Raw genomic sequence first — 19,287 nt, 5'->3', positions numbered from 1 at the left:
TAGGAGAAAGGGGAGAGGTAATATCTTCATTATGGAAGATATCAGTCAATTTATAATAATACAGCATAAACCATTCCCAGGCAGGATAAATTAAATCCACACCTACACAAAGCACCTAAAAAAAACACCACCAACAAATATTTTTAAACAGAGGGGAAAAAGCAGATATCTACAAAGAAATATCAATCAGACAAAAGAGATGACTTTTCAACAGCAAGAAGAGACCAAAAACTCAGTGCTGAGAGAAAACATGCAGCAACCTCGAATTTTATACCCAGCCAAATGATCATTCCTGCAGCCTGGCAAAATAAAGACATTTTCAGACAAAGCTGACAACTCACAGAGACTTGTTGCAAACTCCATGGAAAGGTGTATTACATAAGAAGAAACTGAATTTGGGGACTTCCCTGGTGGTCCAGTGGGTAGGACTCTGTGCTCCCAAGGCAGGGGGCCCGGGTTCGATCCCTGGTTGGGGAACTAGATCCCGTATGCATGCTGTGACTAAGAGTTTGCATGCAACGACTAAGAAGCTTGCACGCCCCAACTAAAAAAGGATCCTGCATGCCGCAACAAAGATCCTGCATGCCACAACTAAGACCTCATACAGCCAAAATAAATAACTATTAAAAAAAACCTGAATCTATAAGGAAGAATGGTTGCAAAAATTAAGAGTCTGCATAAAACAAAAACCAATATGTAGGTTTTTAAATTAAAGAAAAAATACTACAGAGTGATACAAATTAAAGCATGCTAAGGTCCCTGATCCTTAGCACAACATCAAGAAAATGACAAACTTGACGCATGTCAAAGATGGCAGGTGTGTCACAAGTGATATGAATTACTGAAGGAAGTTACAGAATACCCTTAAAAAGGAGATATATGGCCAGCCTCTGAAAGGTTTACAATCGAAACGATCTGTACCTGCCAACAACTACTGAACACTTATGACGTGTGAAGAGCTTTACTCAAATTCTCATTCAATCCTCACAGCAGCCCTGGGACACATTCCCATCATACAGATGAGGAAACTAAGACTCAGGGAGGCGAAGTTTCTTGCTTAGACAGTAAACAGCAGCGTCGTGATTCAAACCCACATCTACCTGCTGCTAAAGGTCAAGGTGGTGGAAGGCTAGTCTGTGTCCACGTGGGACTCTGGCTGAGGCCTTGGAGATGCAGGAGAGGACAAGATAAGGGAACTCCTGAGAACTACCAGGTGGGTAAGGCCTGTGAAGTGCTGGGTGCTCACCTGGGGTTCTCTGATCACTGAGACCCTGGCATGGGTGCTCAGGAGCTGGGAAGGGCCCCCCCCGGGCCCCCCCCACCCCCCGCTTTCTCTTTCCATCGTTGTATAACTCAGCCACACCAACCGTGCTGCTGTCTCCTGCCTGGCCACCCGCCCTCCCTCCCAGAGGTACCTGGGCCCTGAGACCTAACTGCTCCCTTTCACCTCCCAGGAAGCTGTGCTGAGAACAGAAGGCCCACTTCTGACAGCCTGCCCGTCCACAAAGGTCACACTGTTGGGACAACAAAGGGCCTTTTTGTCCTCACGCTTAAGGTGATTTCCACCACTGGCAGAAATCACCCACTTGACCTTCTGGTTTTATGAATTAATAATAAAGATGGAGCCGGCGACAGGATGGCTGGCAGGACCAGGGTGCCAGGCTCCTCCTCGTCACCTTGCCCAGCCTCTCCAGGCTGGGAAAAGGAGGCCCTGCCTTATCTTCCCAAAGCAGTGGGCACTCCTGAGCCAAAAACGCCTTGTTCCCCGGGCTTGAGATAGCAGATACTAAAGTGCTTTGCAAAAGTAGAAGCATCTTATCGCGGCGTTTTTTCTGTAGGATTGGGCCGTATGGCATATCTGAGCAGTGATTAAATGCCATGCTACATTCTGGGGACCATTAACTCACAGAAAAATTACCCTGCCAGCGTGGGGATGGGGGAGGCGAGAAAGAAAGATGCATGAGGGATCTAATTACTACTAATCCGTGGAGCTGAGAAGTCTTGGAGTGGATTGCGGTTGCTTTCACGCAGAGAAAACACAACTTCTGAAACAGACGTGAGCCACACAGTCAGACCCAGGAAATGGAGGGGGTCTCTTCTTCTTAGCCCTCCCCACACCCCTCACACTGCTCATCACCAAGCTTGCCCTCCCTGGGGGTTTGGGGGGCATAGCCCACACTTCTAGAACTTTCCACATCACCCAGAGCTAATCCTATCTGCCTTGAGGTCCGATTCTCCCCTTGCCAGCTGGGCAAACAAGTGTGTGGAACACTGTTAACAAGGTCATGGGGCAGCAGTGTTGACTCTCACAGATAATACGACTTGGGGTCACTCACACTCTCCACCTATGTTGTCACATGGGAGAGGCAGTTTCTCCTTGCACCCAAAAGTTTTTTTTTTTTTTTTTACAGTGTATTCCTAAATTTATTTTTATTGAGTATGGTTGCTTTACAATGCTGTGTTAGCCTCCACTGCACAACAAGATGAATCCGCCATACGTACACATACAGATGCCCCCTCCCTTTTGGACTTCCCTCCCATTTAGGCTACCACAGGGCATTAGGTGAGTTCCCCGTCCTATACAGCACGTTCCCATCAGCTGTCTATTTTATACATAGTATCAATAATATATATGTGTCAATCCCAGTCTCCGAGTTCCTCCCACCCCACCCCTTTCCCCCTTGGCATCCATACATTTGTTCTCTACCCGTGTCTACTTCTGCTTTGCAAGTGAGATCATCTATACCATTAAAGAGGCCTTGTTTTGAATTTGGGTTCCACACACCACATCTAAGTGACCTTTATTTTAATTATATTTTCTTTGTTTTTATTGAAGTATAATTGATTTATAATATCAAAATCGTGTTAGCTGCAGGTGTACGGCAGTGATTCAGTTACACGTATGCATCTAAGTGACCCTGAGCAGTCACCTGCATGTCTGAGCCTCAGTTTCCTCATCTGTAAACGAGTAACAGAAGTCCCACTGGGCTCTTAGGAGGATGAGATGATGGATGGAAAAGGCCCAAGAAAGAGCAGCTGTTACCTCATCCACAGCTCTAGACCGTCTCGTTGACTGCCACGTCTTCAAAGGGGTGGAGACGGCGGCTCAGAGAGGGCTGGGCCTGGAGCAGGCGTCCTAGCACTGCCGCGTGGGGCAAGCCCGATGATCGCCGGCCTCCGAGCCCTATTCTGCAGCTACTGCTAACACGGGACGACCGGATCCAGGTGCACAGAGTGCAAAACGGGCCAGGGCAGGGGGTGCTTCTGGGTGCCCAGGAATTAGTTCACTTGCTACCCAGCCCTTTCCCGCACGTTTCCACACTGGGAGCACCCAGGGAGTGGGCAGAGGTCTGGACAACCCACCCGACCAAGGCAGAAAAGGTTCCAGAGGGCTGGGGTCACTTGGCCCTCCCTGCTGTGGTCATGGGCCCCTGACAGCTCAGCCTTTGGGGACCAGTCCTCCCAGATATGTTTGCTCCTCCCTCAGCAGGGAGCCACCATTACTCATTCTTCTCAAGAGCTTTAAGTGCTCTTATTATTACTTTCTATTTGGGATCTGATTTACATACTGTGGAATGCATCGTCACTGTTTTAAGAATCTCAGGAAAGTTGAGGGTCTACAGCTCCCAGGGCCCCACGGACACAATTCTGCACCCCACTTTATGGGTTTCAGAGACTCCCCAAGGACCCCAAGTTAAAACCACAGTCCACCCCAGAGGAAACGGAAAGGGAGCCAATAGGTCTTGTTGGCCATTCAGCTTCACAAGCCTTGGTGACAACAGGAATGAACACAGTGGAACCGGCCGGTCCGCCCTTACCCCTCAAGGCCCCGAGCTTCAGGAAGGCAGGGGAGGTGACATGCCACCAGGGCATGTGGCATGTGGTGAAGGGGCTGAGGCTGTGGTCTGGGGCTGCTTGAAGACTTTATAACCCAGGAGTACTGCCCAGCCAGGAGATTCCAGTAGAAAATGCAGCCCAGGCCACACAGGCCTCCTGCATCTCTGGTTCCCTCCCCAAAGGATGAGGTCCGGGGGTCAGACCAGGACTTGAATCCCGCCTCTGCTTCTCAGAGGCCCGTGGCAGTCACGTCCTCTCTTCAACCTTGACTTCCCCATCTCTGGAATGGGAAGGCCACAGTGTTCCTGGGAGGATTCCATGAGCCACCGCGGGGAAACTTCATAGCTCAGCACAGTGTTTGGCAGGTGACAGGCGCCCGATAAACATTAGCTGTGGAGCTGCCCTGGAGCCCGAAGGAAAAAATAGACCCCTCCACTTTTCCCAGATTCCTCCTCGCATTCTTTCCTTTCCAATTCCAGAAGCAGACACGGGGTTGGGGGGACAGGAAGCGGGGGCCACCTCCAGGCCAGCTCAAGGTGGGGACAGGGAACACGCTACAGTGAGTGACTCCTTTCTTCCTGTCCAGCGTCCATGTCACACCTTGGGACACACACTGGGCTTGACACCACGCCTGCCACGGAGAAAGGCCAGCTCACCACTCGGACACACGACTAGAATGCCTTCGCTCGGGTTTCTAATATGAATTTTAACAGTCTAGGTGGTCAGCTTTCCTGGCGCAGGAAAGATGTTTGGGAGTACTTGTCTATGTTTTAAATCAGTCGATGAGACTCTGACAGGCAAGGCGAGGTGGGCGTGCAGACCCAAGGATGCCCTGCGTGAGCGAGCTTGCGCTCAGGCCTATTTTTGGCAGGGCTGACGTGGCCAAGGCCAGCTGCTGGTGAGGCACTAGATTTTATACCGGACACTGGCTCCTGGGCAATACTCCCTGGGTTATAAAGTCCCCAGGGCCTTCACCCCTTCAACGTGAACCTCTTGTGTTCTCACTGAGTACAAAGGTACTGAGTACTCCCCACTCTCAGGCAGCTCCAAGTTTCAAGGGGGTGGCAGGCGACGAAGCTGACAATTATAACAGGGTGTGATGTGAGCTATTACGGGAGGGAATGCAGGGGCTGCAGGAGTGCTGACGACGGGCATTTAACACACAAAGGTAGGAAGGAGGGTAGCCAGGGATGGCTTTCTGGAAGGAAACAATAGCTAAGCTGAGCTCTGAACGAGGAAGAGCATGAGTTTCATAAAGAGATGAGGCAGGGCTTCCCTGGTGGCGCAGTGGTTGAGAGTCCGCCTGCCGATGCAGGGGACACGGGTTCGTGCCCCGGTCCGGGAAGATCCCACATGCCGCGGAGCGGCTGGGCCCGTGAGCCATGGCCACTGAGCCTGCGCGTCCGGAGCCTGTGCTCCGCAACGGGAGAGGCCACAGCAGTGAGAGGCCTGCGTACCGCAAAAAAAAAAAAAAAAAGAGAGAGAGAGACGGGGCAAAGAGGAAACGTGCGCGATCTTCACCTGGGTGGTGGTTACAGAAGTACGGCCATATGCAAACGCCGCATTATGTGAGATGGGAAGAGTGCTCCAGGCACAGGGAACCTATTGTACAAAGGCCTGGTGGTGAGAAAAATATACGGGCAGGCTGTTCCTACCCCTTCTGGGTTCCTAGAAATCTGAGGGGCAACGAAACACAGTGAAAGCACAGCAGTAGCAGGACAGTGAGCCTGGGCATCCTGAGATCCCTACTCCTCCGCTTATGAGCTGCGGGACGGGAGGCAAGTTGCTTTTACTCCTCTGAGCCTCTGTAAAATGGCCACAGTACCACCTTCCCTGGAGGACTACCATGAGGCTTCCAAGAGAGTGCATGCAAAGGGATCACCCTGGTCCTCAGAGAGGCGGGGGAAGCCTAGCAACCCTGTGGGCACAGCCTGTTCTCTGGCTGCCCGGGACCTAGGGCTCTTCCCCCTTCTCAGGGATGCTTCCCAAGGGTTCTTATAGGAACACTCCACCCAGCCCGCAGGATGCTGGGAGCTGACGTTCCCATACCAAGTCAAGCACTGCCACACATACACACACCCTCTTGTTGAATCTATACCGCCACCCCACGATCCAGGTGGGAGCACTAACGCTCAGAGAGGTAAAACGACTTGCTTAAGGTCATGCAGCTGTGAAGAAGCGGCACCGACTTAACTCTTACTTGTGGCTCAGAGCAACCAGGACCTCTCAAGGTATTTAAAGCATGGCTGATAATACTAAACACTTGTGCTTGTTCTAAATACTTCAGGTGAATTCACTCACTTAATCCTTCCCAACAACTCAGAGGAAGGTACCACTTTTATCCCGATTTTATAGTGCATGAAACTGAGGCACTCAGGGCATAAATGACTTGCCCAAGGCTGCATACCTATCAAGACCCCTTAAATCAGGTTCCCATCCCAACCTGAGCCCCATGTCCACGTCCTCATCTCATACAAACCTCATTCATTGTCCTCAACTTGTTCCTGCCAAAGGACCTTTGCATTCGCTGTGCCCTCTGCTCCAAATGCACTTCTGACTGGTCTTCACGCAGCTGGCTCCTTCTTACTTGGGTCTATTCCATTATCACCTCCCCCGAGAAGCCCTCCTGGTCCCCTCGAAAGAAATGTTTCCTTGCCCCTCCCCCAACTCTCATGCCGTCGGATTGTATCTTCTTCACGGAACTTGACACCAGTGGGTTGATCTGTTTATGCTGTGCATCTCCCCTCAGGAAATCAACCTCTCTGGGTCTGAATGGATAAAAGTGCTCAGACTGTGCCAACCCCTTTCACAGAACTAGGGGGAAGTTTCCACCTACTTGAAGTTCAGATAACGGAAGGCATTATCCTCCCCTCTAGTCTGACCTCAGAACTCCTTCCCTGACCTCCTCTGTCTCCCCTCCCTCTTTGGGGTGTGAAATCTGAGTTCTGAGCAGCAAAAAGGGAAGTCACATCAGCCACCTCTAGGAAAGCAACAACCCACGGAACCCTCAGCTTCTATCATCCGGGTCAGAGGCTGGGCCCAGGAAACTGACAAGATTCCCAGCATGCTCTGCAGCCCCATCACCTGTCAAACCCACAACCAGATGGAATTCCCCCAGACTGCCTGCCACGAGGGGCTGCCTGAGAGACTGCGGCCAGCCCACCCTTCCTGCAGAGATACCAGCCTCAGAGAACCCCCATTTCTAACCAGCCAGATTTAAGACAGCCAGAGGGCACTCAAGAAATAATAAAAACAGGGGAAATCCAAGAAACTCAGGTGACAGGAATCCTACCTCCTCTCTCACGTGCGCCTTGTTGAACTAGACTTTATAAAACTTTTTGAGTAAGTGAAAGTCACACATGGTTCAAAATGAAAACATAAAAAAGTTAACAGTGAAAAGCTCACCCCCCCTTCATCTTTTCTACCAAATCCCCCAATAAGTATTATTCTTAATTCCTTGATGCAAATAAAAGTTACAAAAATATACTCTTACTCCCCCTCTTAAAAAAAAGGGGGTTCCATACGATATATATGCACCACAACTTTTTTTTCTCCAGTTGAAGATAGCTCTATATTTGTACACAGGAAGGTGTCCGCATACATGTCTGTGTATGTATGCATGTGTAGACGCAGACACCAATTATTAAGGGCTTTCTGTAATTTTCACCCAATTCTCCTGGAAAGAGGTGTTTAGATTGGGATCAGGTGTTTAGATTGGGAGTCAGGAGGGGTCATTTTTCAGCTCACGCACAAATGGCGGGGCCGCTCCCTCCAGCTGATCCACCATGGCCGCTGACTGTCTGCACTAAACTCGAAGCAGGCACCAGGAGCCAGCTCCTGACTGGAAATTACCGCTGCAGCTACAGTTTTCTTGAGCATTTATCTACAAAATACTAGCAGAAATCCCATTCTAGAAGGAAGGAAACAGAGACAGAGAGAGGTAAAGTGACTAGCCCAAGGACACACAGCCAGGAAGTAGCGCTGGCGGGGTTGACACCCGGTCTGCCCATTGCCGAAGCCAGTCTGCCCACTCACCTGGCCTCTCTCGGTCTTCAGTCCACACCCCCCTTCACAGCCCGTAATAGAACCGGGTGCCAGGGTCAAGTTCCCAGCCCGGCTGGACTTGGGCGGTCAGGCGCTTCCGCCATCACTTCCCTGCGGTCAGCTCGGCCCGCAGCCCGGCCTCCCGGTGCGGTGCGCCCTGCCCCAGGCGGATACGGGGCGCACAGCCTCTGCGGGCCCGGGAGTCCGGGCGAGCTCCACGAAGGTCGCCGGGCTCCAGCAAAGTGCTCTTCGGGCGCTGCCTCGCTTAATCCTCCCAGTTACCCATGGTGGGGTAGCGGGGGACCCGCCTGAAACCATTTTACAGACGGGAGGCTCAGAGACCCGCTCACCCGCGCTAAGGTCGCGGGGCCGGGCTCCCACCCAGCTCCCGCCGACTGAAAAACTTTCCTCCCCCTGCGTAATCCTGAATCCAAACGACTTTCAGGTGCGGGTCGCGTACAACAGCTGAGCGTCCATGGGCGCCAGCTTTCCCGGCCCGGGAGCCCGGACACCGCTCCCTCCCGGGTCCGCAGTCCCAGGTTCAGGGGTTCCCAGCCAACTCCGAGAGCACCGAGGCAGAGCTGCCGCGACACTTACTCAGCATCACCGCAGCCTGCAAAGTGGCCGGCGGGGACCCATTTGAAGGAGGGGGAGACTGAGGCGCAGAGAGAGCCAGCTACTAGTCCAAGGTCACACAGCGCGGTGGCCCGAAGCCCAGCGGGTGGCCGTGGGCTGGGAGCCCCCGTGCCAGCCGGCCGGCGGTCGCGGTCCCCGTCACCGTCCCCCGCGGGATACTCACAGCCTGTCTTGCCCTCGAGCTCCCGCACCTCCTCGGACGCGGAGTGGGTAGCGCCCATGGTGCCCGCGGCGGGGGCCCGGGGGGCGCTCGTCCCTCCCAGGCCCTGGGCTGGCGTCGGCTGCGCAGCGGCGGGTCCGGCCTCGGGTCCGACACAGGTCGGGACGCCAGGAACTGGTCTGAGCCGCGGGTTCCGCGTGGGGTGCGAGCGCGGCCTCTTATAGCGGCGGCGGGCGGAGCGTCACGGTCCTAGTGCGCTCCGGCTTCGCGCATTGCCGGGAGTGGGGAGCGCCCCGCCCCGGGCCGGAAACGGCGGGGAGAGGGGTGAGGAGAGGAGGGGGACCCAGGTTCCCCATTCCCCACAACCGCGGCCGTGCTCGTCGCGCCTCACCCCTTCCGCACCCCTGCCGGCTGTGGGAAGAAGGTGTGAGCGGAGTTGGGGGTATAGGTAGGAGGCATCAGACCCCACGGAGGTTCCATGCCCTCCGCCACCCTCCCAGATGTCAGGAGGGAAACTCCCTGGGAACAATGGAGAAGGACAGCATTAATTATCTCTATGGTGAACAGCAATAAAGATAATATAATAATCATAATTGAACCTGAATGCGCAAGTGGGGGGCTTTCGTTGGTTTATTCCAGGAAAGCCCACCCTGATGAAGTGGGCACACCCACGTACACGACTGGCCTGTCCTAGCTACTTAGCCTAGTTGCTTAGGGTGGGGACGTTCTAAGTCTTCAGGTTCAGGGATTCTGACTCAGGCAGGGCCCAGGAGGCTGCATTTCAAACTACCAGAGAATGCCATCCTTCTGGGAGAAGTTTTGCCTGAAGCTGACTGAAGGAGTTGGGTTCCGTAACCAGGTTGGGTGACCCCGGCCAGTCCTGCCACCTATCTAACCATGATTCCTTCTCCTTAAGATGGGGATAATAATAGTTAATGAGACATAGATCAGAAAGGCCTGGCCTGGGACACAGCGCGAGACAGCCGCTGTGGAAGCATGTCCACTTTACAACAGAGGAACTGGTTCTCAGAAGGGTCACATAGCCAGGGCATCAATTCAAAGTCAACACTTTCCCTGTCTCAAGCCCAGGCCATTGTGCTCCACGTGCCTGGTGACGTGGCCATCAAGGATTGGCATGTATTCAGGGTCTGTCCTGGGTGCCATGCTCCGCTGACAGCGCTGGGGGGCGGCGGTCATGGAGACTTGATCCGGCTCACCTACATCCGCATCACAGAGCGCTGGGGAGGGAGTGCTGAGAACCAGGTGCCCATACCTGCAGGCCACAGGTCCAAGCTGAGGGTTATAGCCCTTTCCAGGGACAAGGATGCCGTTCAGAGTCACCAGGGGCCTCCTGAAACCTGCCAGAGCAGCAGAGTCAGCCCCCTCCTGGTTGAAAATCCAGCTCCCCTTTACCCTCTGTCAGGACACTCACAGAGCTGGGGCGGCACCTGGAATGTGCCTTTGCAAAGCTCGCGGGCGGTTCTGAGACCTAGCCAAGCCGGGGAAATGTTGGCTGTGGGGGCATCAGCTGGTCCAAGCAAACTGGAAAGCCGCCTGGGAGACTGCATGTCAGGTCAGAAGGACTCTAGAAACCCAAACTGGCCTCTGGATCAAGAAATGGGGCCCTGGGCCCGTTGGGAATTACCCACAACTGCTGGACACAATTTTGTTCCGACTTAAAATATCTGTTCCTGGAATTTTATTATATTAAATTATCCAAGGATTAAATGCTGGGGCTTTTTGCTGGGGAGATAGAAAATGACGTTCTCACGGCTACATCTCCTCCCCTTTGGCATGGCTGCTCTCAGAGCTGGTACAGTACAGGTGGGCGGGGGTAAAAGCCCTGGGACAGTGCCCTGGGGCAGGCAGGGGGCACGTGGCCTGGCTCTGCCCCTCGGGTGATCGCGGAGAGACTCCCAGTGTATGGGGTGAAGGGAGGTGGTCTTTGCTCCATCGTCTGTCTACCCAGTCAACTTCATCTCAAGCTCCGCTGGCCACGGTCAGTTTCTAGACTAGCATTTGTGCTGGTCCCTTCTGCCAGGAACTCCGCTGCTCTCCATTTTCCCGTGATCGGGGCTCCTCAGATCTCAGCATAAACATCACCTCCTTGGAGAGTCCTTCTCAGGGCCCCCATCCGCTCTCCTGGGTCTGCTGCCATACAGGCCGCCTTCTCCAGCCAGCGGGAGCTGGAAGGCTGGGTGTGATGAGCACAGGGAATTTGTTCCTGGCGGCAGGGCTTGGAGAAAGAAGCGGGAGCTCCTTGTGGCAGCAGGAATATGCGGGCTTGCTTGTTCATTCATTGATTCATCGCCCATTTATCGAAGGTCTGCTGTGTACAGGGGCCTGCCTGGGGCCTGGAGCCACACTTCTGCTCTTACGGGAGTCCTGGAGGAGTGGGAGACAGACACACAGGAGGTGACAACGCAGCGGGGTAAACAAGGCCCCGCAGAGATCTGGAATGTTCAAGCTGGAATGGCCGCTGGAGAGACTGTTAACCCCTAAGCTGAGCTTTGGGGAGTCCATGACTGTCCCAAACTGTGGTCCCAAAGGGACATGCCAGAGGCAACTACTGGCTGGACAGAAGTACCTGTGAGGTTTGGGGGCCCTGCGGTCACCCACCCTCTGCCTGGGCTTTGCCTCCTTCTCTGGCAATGATGCACACACACGGCAGGGCTCTCTGCACACAAAGCCTGCTGCCCCTGTTCCAGGACATCAGGCCTTTAATTCAATCCTGCTAATGGCGTCAGAGCACCAAGGAGGTCTGGAGCGCTGCGTGGGGTCTGGCTGGGCTGATTGGATCTGTTGTCTGGAGCCCTGGAAGAGGGGGCACCCTGTGTGGTGATCTTTATTCTCCCCCTCACTCAGTGTGACCTTCGGAGAGCTAGGGAACACTTTGGTCACCAGGCAACTGCCTCTCTTCTCCCAGAGGAGCTGATTACAAACAGTGGCTGCAGTGAGAATGGCTGGTACCTGTGAGGCCACCAAGGGCAGCTGAGCCCAGAGATGGTGAGGATGGTCTTCATTCGTCTAAGGGAAACAGACTACCGAACCACACTTGGGCCAGTGGCTTTGCCTCCCTGGGCCTCAGTTTCCCGTCTGTAAAGTGGGAATAACAATGGTGCCTTCTTCATGATATTTATGAGGGTTAAATGTGGATTCATATATCTAAAGGGCTTAAAACAGTGCCTGACACAGGAAGTGCTATCCAGTGGGGTGCAGGTAAACAGGCCCTGAGAAAACAGAGGAAAAGCTCTACCTTGCAACATTGCCCATTTCCCTGTTGTAAATACTCCCACCATGGTCAATTTCAAGGTACCAATAATTGAACAATGGGCTTGCAAAATTCCTGAATGTTTAATCATTTGTTCTTGCAAGCTGGTCTGAGACAATTCAGCACACCACTACACAGTAGGCTGTTATTATGATTCATATGTTCATTTGTCCACTCATTCACTACTGAGTGCCAGGAATTCAGATACTACAGTGAGGTAGTCTCTGACCTCAGAGTCTGGAAGGAAAAAGATAGGAACAGACCATCATTAGTGCGTACACTACTGGGTACCCAATACATGCCCATTTTATATTTTTTTAATTTTTAAAATAAATTTATTTATTTATTTTTGGCTGCGTTGGGTCTTCGTTGCTGCACGTGGGCTTTCTCAAGTTGCAGTGAGCGGGGGCTACTCTTCGTTGCGGTGTGCAGGCTTCTCATTGCGGTGGCTTCTCTTGCCGCGGAGCACAGGCTCCGGGCACGCGGACTTCAGTAGTTGTGACTCGCAGGCTCCAGAGCGCAGGCTCAGCAGTTGTGGCGCACGGGCCCAGCTGCTCTGCAGCATGTGGGATCCTCCAGGACCAGGGTTCGAACCTGTGTCACCCGCACTGGCAGGTGGACTCCTAACCACTGTGCCCTGGACCAGGGAAGTCCTGCCCATTTTATTGATGGGAAAACCAAGGTGTTCAGAATGGATGGTAAACCAGAATCAGAGTACACACATGCAGTTGTGTAAATGGCAGTTCACCCGTATTGCTCTCCTGGCCCTCTGATCACTTAGCTTGGGGGGGGGGCGTCTCCGAAGGGTTGGCAATGTTCTGGGAGCAACAAAACACTTTTCTTAATTTGGGGACCACTGACCCTATGAAAGTTACAGGGATTCCGAGTGCCATCTTGCTTGGCCTTTGACTTAGAGCAGACACACCGAACCACTTCAAACAGGTGAGGATCAGTGCTGCTCTTGTAAATAAGGTCCAGGGAGGGAAGCCCCAGAAATGGCTACACCAGTGTCTTGACTCTGAAACAGCTTTTCTCTTAAGCTCACTTAAGCTCCTTATGCTGGTCTCATATGTCTTGGTCTCTTGGTTTCAGTGTGAATGGAATCAGAGAAGAATCATGCCCAATTTGAATTTTGAATTAAAGGTGTCCTTTTGGTTATCTTTTATTTGTTTTATTTATTTTTTTTGTTGCTAATATATTTTTTAACATCTTTATTGGAGTATAATTGCTTTACAATGTTGTGTTACTTTCTGCTGTATAACAAATGGAATCAGCTATACGTATACATATATCCCCATATCCCCTCCCTCTTGCGTCTCCCTCCCACCCTCCCTATCCCACCCCTCTAGGCGGTCACAAAGCACCTCCCTGTGCTATGTGGCTGCTTCCCACTAGCTATCTGTTTTACATTTGGTAGTGTATATATGTCCATGCCACTCTCTCACTTCGTCCCAGTTTACCCTTCCCCCTCCCTGTGTCAAGTCCATTCTCTACGTCTGTGTCTTTATTCCTGCCCTGCCCCTAGGTTCTTCAAAACCATTTTTTTTTCACATTTCATATATATGTTAGCATACAGTATTTGTTGTTCTCTTTCTGACTTACTTCACTCTGTACGACAGACTCTAGGTCCATCCACCTCACTACAAATAACTCAGTTTTGTTTCTTTTTATGGCTGAGTAATATTCCATTGTATATATGTGCCACATCTTCTTTATCCATTCATCTGTCAATGGATACTTAGGTTGCGTCCATGTCCTGGCTATTGTAAATAGTGCTGCAATGAACATTGTGGTACATGACTCTTTTTGAATTGTGGTTTTCTCAGGGTATATGCCCAGTAGTGGGATTCCTGGGTCGTATGGTAGTTCTATTTTTAGTTTTTTACGGAACCTCCATACTGTTCTCCATAGTGGCTGTATCAATTTACATTCCCACCAACAGTGCAAGAGGGTTCCCTTTTCTCCACACCCTCTCCAGCATTTATTGTTTGTAGATTTTTTTGATGATGGCCATTCTGACTGAGGTGAGATGATACCTCATTGTAGTTTTGATTTGCATTTCTCTAATGATTAGTGATGTTGAGCAACCTTTTATGTGTTTGTTGGCAATCTATATGTCTACTTTGGAGAAATGTCTGTTTAGGTCTTCTGCCCATTTTTGGATTGGGTTGTTTTTTTGATATTGAGCTGCATGAGCTACTTGTATATTTTGGAGATTAATCCTTTGTCAGCTGCTTCGTTTGCAAATATTTTCTCCCATTCTGAGGGTTGCCTTTTCGTCTTGTTTATGGTTTCCTTTGCTGTGCAAAAGCTTTTAAGTTTAATTAGGTCCCATTTGTTTATTTTTGTTATTTCCATTTCTCTAGGAGATGGGGCAGAAAGGATCTTGCTGTGATTTATGTCAGAGTGTTCTGCCTATGTTTTCCTCTAAGAGTTTGATAGTGTCTGGCCTTACATTTAGGTCTTTAGTCCATTTTGAGTTTATTTTTGTGTACAGTGTTAGGAGTGTTCTAATTTCATTCTTTTACATGTAGCTGTCCAGTCTTCCCAGAACCACTTATTGAAGAGACTGTCTTTTCTCCATTGTATATTCTTGCCTCCTTTATCAAAGATAAGGTGACCACATGTGTGTGGGTTTATCTCTGGGTTTTCTATACTGCTTTTGGTTATCTTTTAAACAATCCTTTCTCACCCGAGGCACCCTGATCTTTGAAGCTAACCTTGGGTGATGGTGTGCTGCAGGAGACGGATTCAGATCTAAGTTGCGTCCCAGCTCTGCCACTCCCCGGGTGGTGTGGCCTTGGGCTGGTTCCTTTGAAGCTCTGAACCTTGATGTCCTCATCTGTATAATGGGTCCATAATCCCATCTTTACAGAGATGATTCAGCAAGGGTGAAATGGCTAGGAGGTGACAGGGCTGGGATTGGATGATGAGCTGGCCACCTGCAGGACCATGAACTACCCAGCAGGGCAGTACCACTGGCTGGGATCCTGCCACCTGGTTCATCTTAGCACCTCCGCAGCCAGGGTGTGGGAGTGGGGGCAGGCACAGCCACCTCCTCCCTCCCTCCCTGCCTCCCCTCCCTCCTGAGATGGCTGCAAGTACCAGTGGGACCCGGCTGAGGGCCTGGGAGGCAGGGTGATAAATATATGCTGGGGTTCAGAGTCAGCACAGCCGATAATTTGGGGCTTATTTGTGACAGGATGCAGCAGGCACGTACCATCTGGGCCAGCTGGGGCAGACGGAGGGCAAAGGCAGGCTGGGGCGGGGTCGGGGTGAGGGCGGAGGTAAGAGGTGGGCCCAGGTGCCCCACCGCGCGCCCCCCTCCCGAGGCTGTGCTGACTTGGCAGTGCCCGGGCCGCTCCCGCTGACTGGGCACGCTTCCCAGTTGTCCACCCTCAGCTGTCTCCGCAACCCTCCCAGGGCTGGCTGTGGACAGCCGAGATGGGAACCAGATCCAGCTCTACCCTTCATGGAGAAAGATGTGGATGTGAAGGAATGACAGGTTCCCAGCTGCTCTTTCAAGGCTCTTTACACAGAGGAAACATCTCCTCTGCCCAAGAGACTCCAGCGTGGGGTGGGGGGAGAGAAAGGTGCTTTGGGGCTTCTGGGTCCTCCACTGCATGTAGAGGTAGGTGAAAATCCTGGACAGGGTTTAGTGTTTTGATCTGGCAGAGGGACTGCTGGGGGGAGAAACTGGGGAAGAGGAGCCCCCCTCCCTCCCCACATTGCAGTGGGCGGGAGCCAAGTTGGGGGGCTCGGGGGGGATTAAAGAGCCCCTTGGAATTGGCAGGCTCGACCCTCTCATTTTCACCAGGGAGGAGGGTCAAGGTCACATAGGTCTAAACCCCAAAGAGGGAAGGAGCATAGAGAGGGCCCTGGACCTCAAGCCCAGCCACCAGATGTCACAGGGTGAGCGGAGGCCTGTGGATTTCTGGGGAGAGGGAGGCAGGTGGGGACAGGAGAGTCTGTGCTGGGGGCGGGGCTCAGGAGCAGGGGCTTCCAGAAGGAGGCATCCCTCCCAGGGGACCCGAGAGGCCAGGGCAGAAGGCGAGGGCACAAGTGAGACAGCACTGGGGCTGCCCTGAAATCCACGGGGAGCCGCGCGGGCTCAGTTCCTGCGCTGCGCACTCCAGGGCTGAGGAGTCAGGACCCCCGGGAGGTGCGTGGTGAGGCCTGAGGGTTGCCTGACAGCACAGGCCCCTCCCCTCTTGGGGGGCTGTCTCGTGGAGCCAGGGTGCAAGGTCAACATCACGCGCAGCCGCAGTCATCCTCAAAAATCCCCTAGTGACCATAAAGTCTGGTCCTTACAGGTTTATGCACACAACCCTGTGCAGGACATACGCATAACATCTAAAGATGCAAACGTCCAGTAAGAAACCGCGCACGAGCGCCTGAGTATGGCAAGACATCATTTTAAAGAGTATTTTAAGTTTAAACTGTTCCTTTTCCTTTTCTTTCTCCTCCCCTCGCCCCAATCCCTCCAATACTTCCACTAAAAGCTCACAGCTCCTGGTGGGGAACCATAATTTAACCTTAGGTTGACCTAATCTTTGTACTTAATCTCTCCCCAGAATTTATTAATTTCAGAAAAAGTCAGCAGTTACCTGCCGGGACTCGGAGCAAGTTCTGGACCGGAGTTCTGCTTCCCTTAAACGGCAGGAGTTCCCACACTCGGGTGTGTATAAGAGTCCCCCAGAGCGACTGGTGCAGTGGGCTGGGGTCTGCATGTGTCAGAGGCCCCTCAGGTGCCGGTGAGGCCGGGGCCAGCAGGACGGAGGCACCTGTGCCCTCTCACTGCCCGGGAGCATCTAAATCCAGAGCTGGCCAGGGACCGTCCGCCCTCTCCCCTGCTGACCCCTGCTCTCTATCCCCATCTTACTGGTCCGGCGTCCAGCGTCCAGAAAACTGGGGGTGGTGAGGCGATGGAGAAGTAACAGATCAGAAACCCCACCTTGGGGGTCACCTGGCCCCGTTCCTACACCTTCAACGAATTCCTTCGGCTCAGTGCATCCCTCTGAGGGGGAAAGGCGGTGACGCTGTACCGGCAGCTGTTACCGAGCTGGAGAAAACCCACATCCCCCCAAGCTGCTCTGCTCTTATGTCACCAGAAAGCATCTCCCGTCAGGCCTCAGCAGCTATTCTTAGTCTGGAGAACACACCTCCGCCTGTTAGAAGTCTCTAGACTTCAGCAGGCTTTTTATAAATCACTTATAAACTCACAGCCTGCCGGACGCTGGTTAAATACTTCTTTCTTGTAGGCAGAATGTTCGAAGAGTCTCTGGGGTGGGCGCTCCTTCCGCCCCAGGGAAACTTGTAGATAATGTAATATCAGCAATGATCACTTCCATCGATTGAACCTGCGCGCAGCCCTTCACTACTAACAGCAAACAGGGGCGTGCATTGTGTGTGTCGAGCTGTGTGTGAGTGATTTCGGAGGCAGGTACAGTGCCGTGGTCACAGTGCAGCTGAAAGACCTGGGTTCAAATCCTGCCTCTGCCGCTTACAGGTCACGTGAGCACGAGGAAGTCACTCTGCTTCTCTTTGCCTCTGGCTAACCAGGATACCCACAGATTCGAGGATGCTGCGCTGCTGTGAAGGTGACTAGACCTTAAACAGGGTCTTGGAGCAGCGCAGATGAGCCTTCCAGGGTCTGCGCTGCTCCTGACGTAGTGATGAGCAGGCACGCTCCGCGGACGTCCTCGTCTCTCCGTCCAACCACAGGAAACGGAGGCCCCCGCCTCCAGGTTAAATGACCAGCCCACGCTGGTTAGTAACAGCAGCTTAGCTTGAACCTGAGTCTGGTCCACTGCAAAGCGCGGGCACTTATGACGCTCTGCTGCCCCCTAGGGCATGCGGGGGTGGAATCAGACACCATCCAGGCCCGTGGGGCTCCCAGCCTCTCTGAACCTGTGACCCAACGAAAATCAGCCCACTCCATCCCCCCCGGTGGGGGGGATGGCCATCTTCCTCTGCCATCTGTTTCTTTCCCCCTTGAGACCTGGAGTGCCCCGTCGCTGAGCCTCAGTTTCTTCATCTGTAAAGCGGGTTGATGATAACGGCATCCACTTTGAAGAGTAGCATGAGGATTAAATGACATGGCTTTTCTGAAGGCACGGTCCCTCACCTTCTCCTACTGGCCCCACCAGGGTGGGGGGCCACCTTCAGCCCCCTGGATGAGGCAGCCCCCTCCAAGACCAAGTGATGTCCAAGATGTGCCAAGGCTGGGAACGCTCACATCTTTTCCTGGGTCTCCCCACCGACCTCTTGGGGTATCATCTTCGGCACAGATCCTCTGGGGACTCACGCTGGTTGTTTGGCTGCATGAACGTCTCCCTCGGACGCTGAGGCTCGGCTGATGTCCTCACCAGGGGGAGGTGTCCAGGAGAATCAGAATGACGCTGACCTCCACCTACTCCCCTAGCCCCCAACCCCATAAACATTATGGAATAACCCAAGTGTGGTGAAGCACCATCTGAGGACTGGATCCAGGCGTTTCCCACATTTCTTTCACATCTGCGAGGGGAGACCACACTTGGTTGAACTCACTGCAGGGCCAGTGCCTATTGCTGGCTCCAGGAGGGAGTGAGGACCAGAGAAAGCACAGAGACACGACCCCCAGGGTGCAGCCTCTTCCCGGCCCCTCCAGTCTGGCGGTTCCCAGTTATCAAGGGGGCTCCTCACTCCATTTCTGGCCTCATCACACCCTGCAAAGATGATGGAAGCAGAGCGTCTCAAATGTGATGCTCCCAATAGGGGTTGAAGCTGCTCAGGGGGTTGGGGGAGAGGGAACAGTGTGCCCAGCTGCGAGCTTACTTGCTGGACTAGAATGAATTCCCCTCACCTCACAAGTTTTCCCATCTCCTGCTGGTGCATCACCCAGCGACCAGTCCTAAACTCTCCTTTCTGGGAAGTCCTCCTTCCCTGTCCTCACCTCGCACTGCCCACTTCCCTCTCTGGAAAGCTACAGAGTGAGGGTAACAGGAGCCGGGATGCAGAACCAGTGGGGTGCACTGAAAGTTCTCTGTAAGAGTCTTGAGCCTGGCAGGTAGCGAGAATTCAGCCAGGAAGGAAGCAGTGCAGACAGATGACACAGTTCAGTGTGCAGCTCTGAGAAAACCTGGGGCTGGACATTCAAATTGGGGACGGATTAGGATATTTGTCATCAGACCCAGGGAATCTGGGCTTTGAGACCACTACCCAGTGTTGGGGGTGAAGGGGACTTGGAATCTTCCGTCAGCAGAGTGACTACAACTAGGGTTCAGCTGAGGTCCCTGGAAACATCAATTCCTGGCCAGAGAGCACTTTGCAGCATTCTGCACTTGGGGGTGGGGGAGCA

At 52.9% G+C, this 19,287-nt stretch overlaps 1 protein-coding gene across 1 annotated transcript in view; it reads right to left on the bottom strand.

Moving 5' to 3' along the window:
* TESC (tescalcin) overlaps window positions 1–8,884 on the bottom strand; it is a 62,763-nt gene extending 53,879 nt beyond the window's left edge. The window contains exon 1 of the mRNA XM_082668214.1: window positions 8,681–8,884. Coding sequence (XP_082524340.1) covers window positions 8,681–8,738 — 58 coding nt within the window. The 5' untranslated portion in view covers window positions 8,739–8,884. The remainder of the gene's footprint in view (window positions 1–8,680) is intronic.
* Window positions 8,885–19,287: the final 10,403 nt, after the last annotated feature.

This window comes from Grampus griseus (genome assembly GCF_964374135.1).
Source record: "Grampus griseus genome assembly, chromosome: 12".
NCBI lineage: Eukaryota > Metazoa > Chordata > Mammalia > Artiodactyla > Delphinidae > Grampus > Grampus griseus.
The sequence above is the reverse complement of the archived record's forward strand: the minus strand, read 5'-3'. Positions and strand labels throughout refer to the sequence as shown.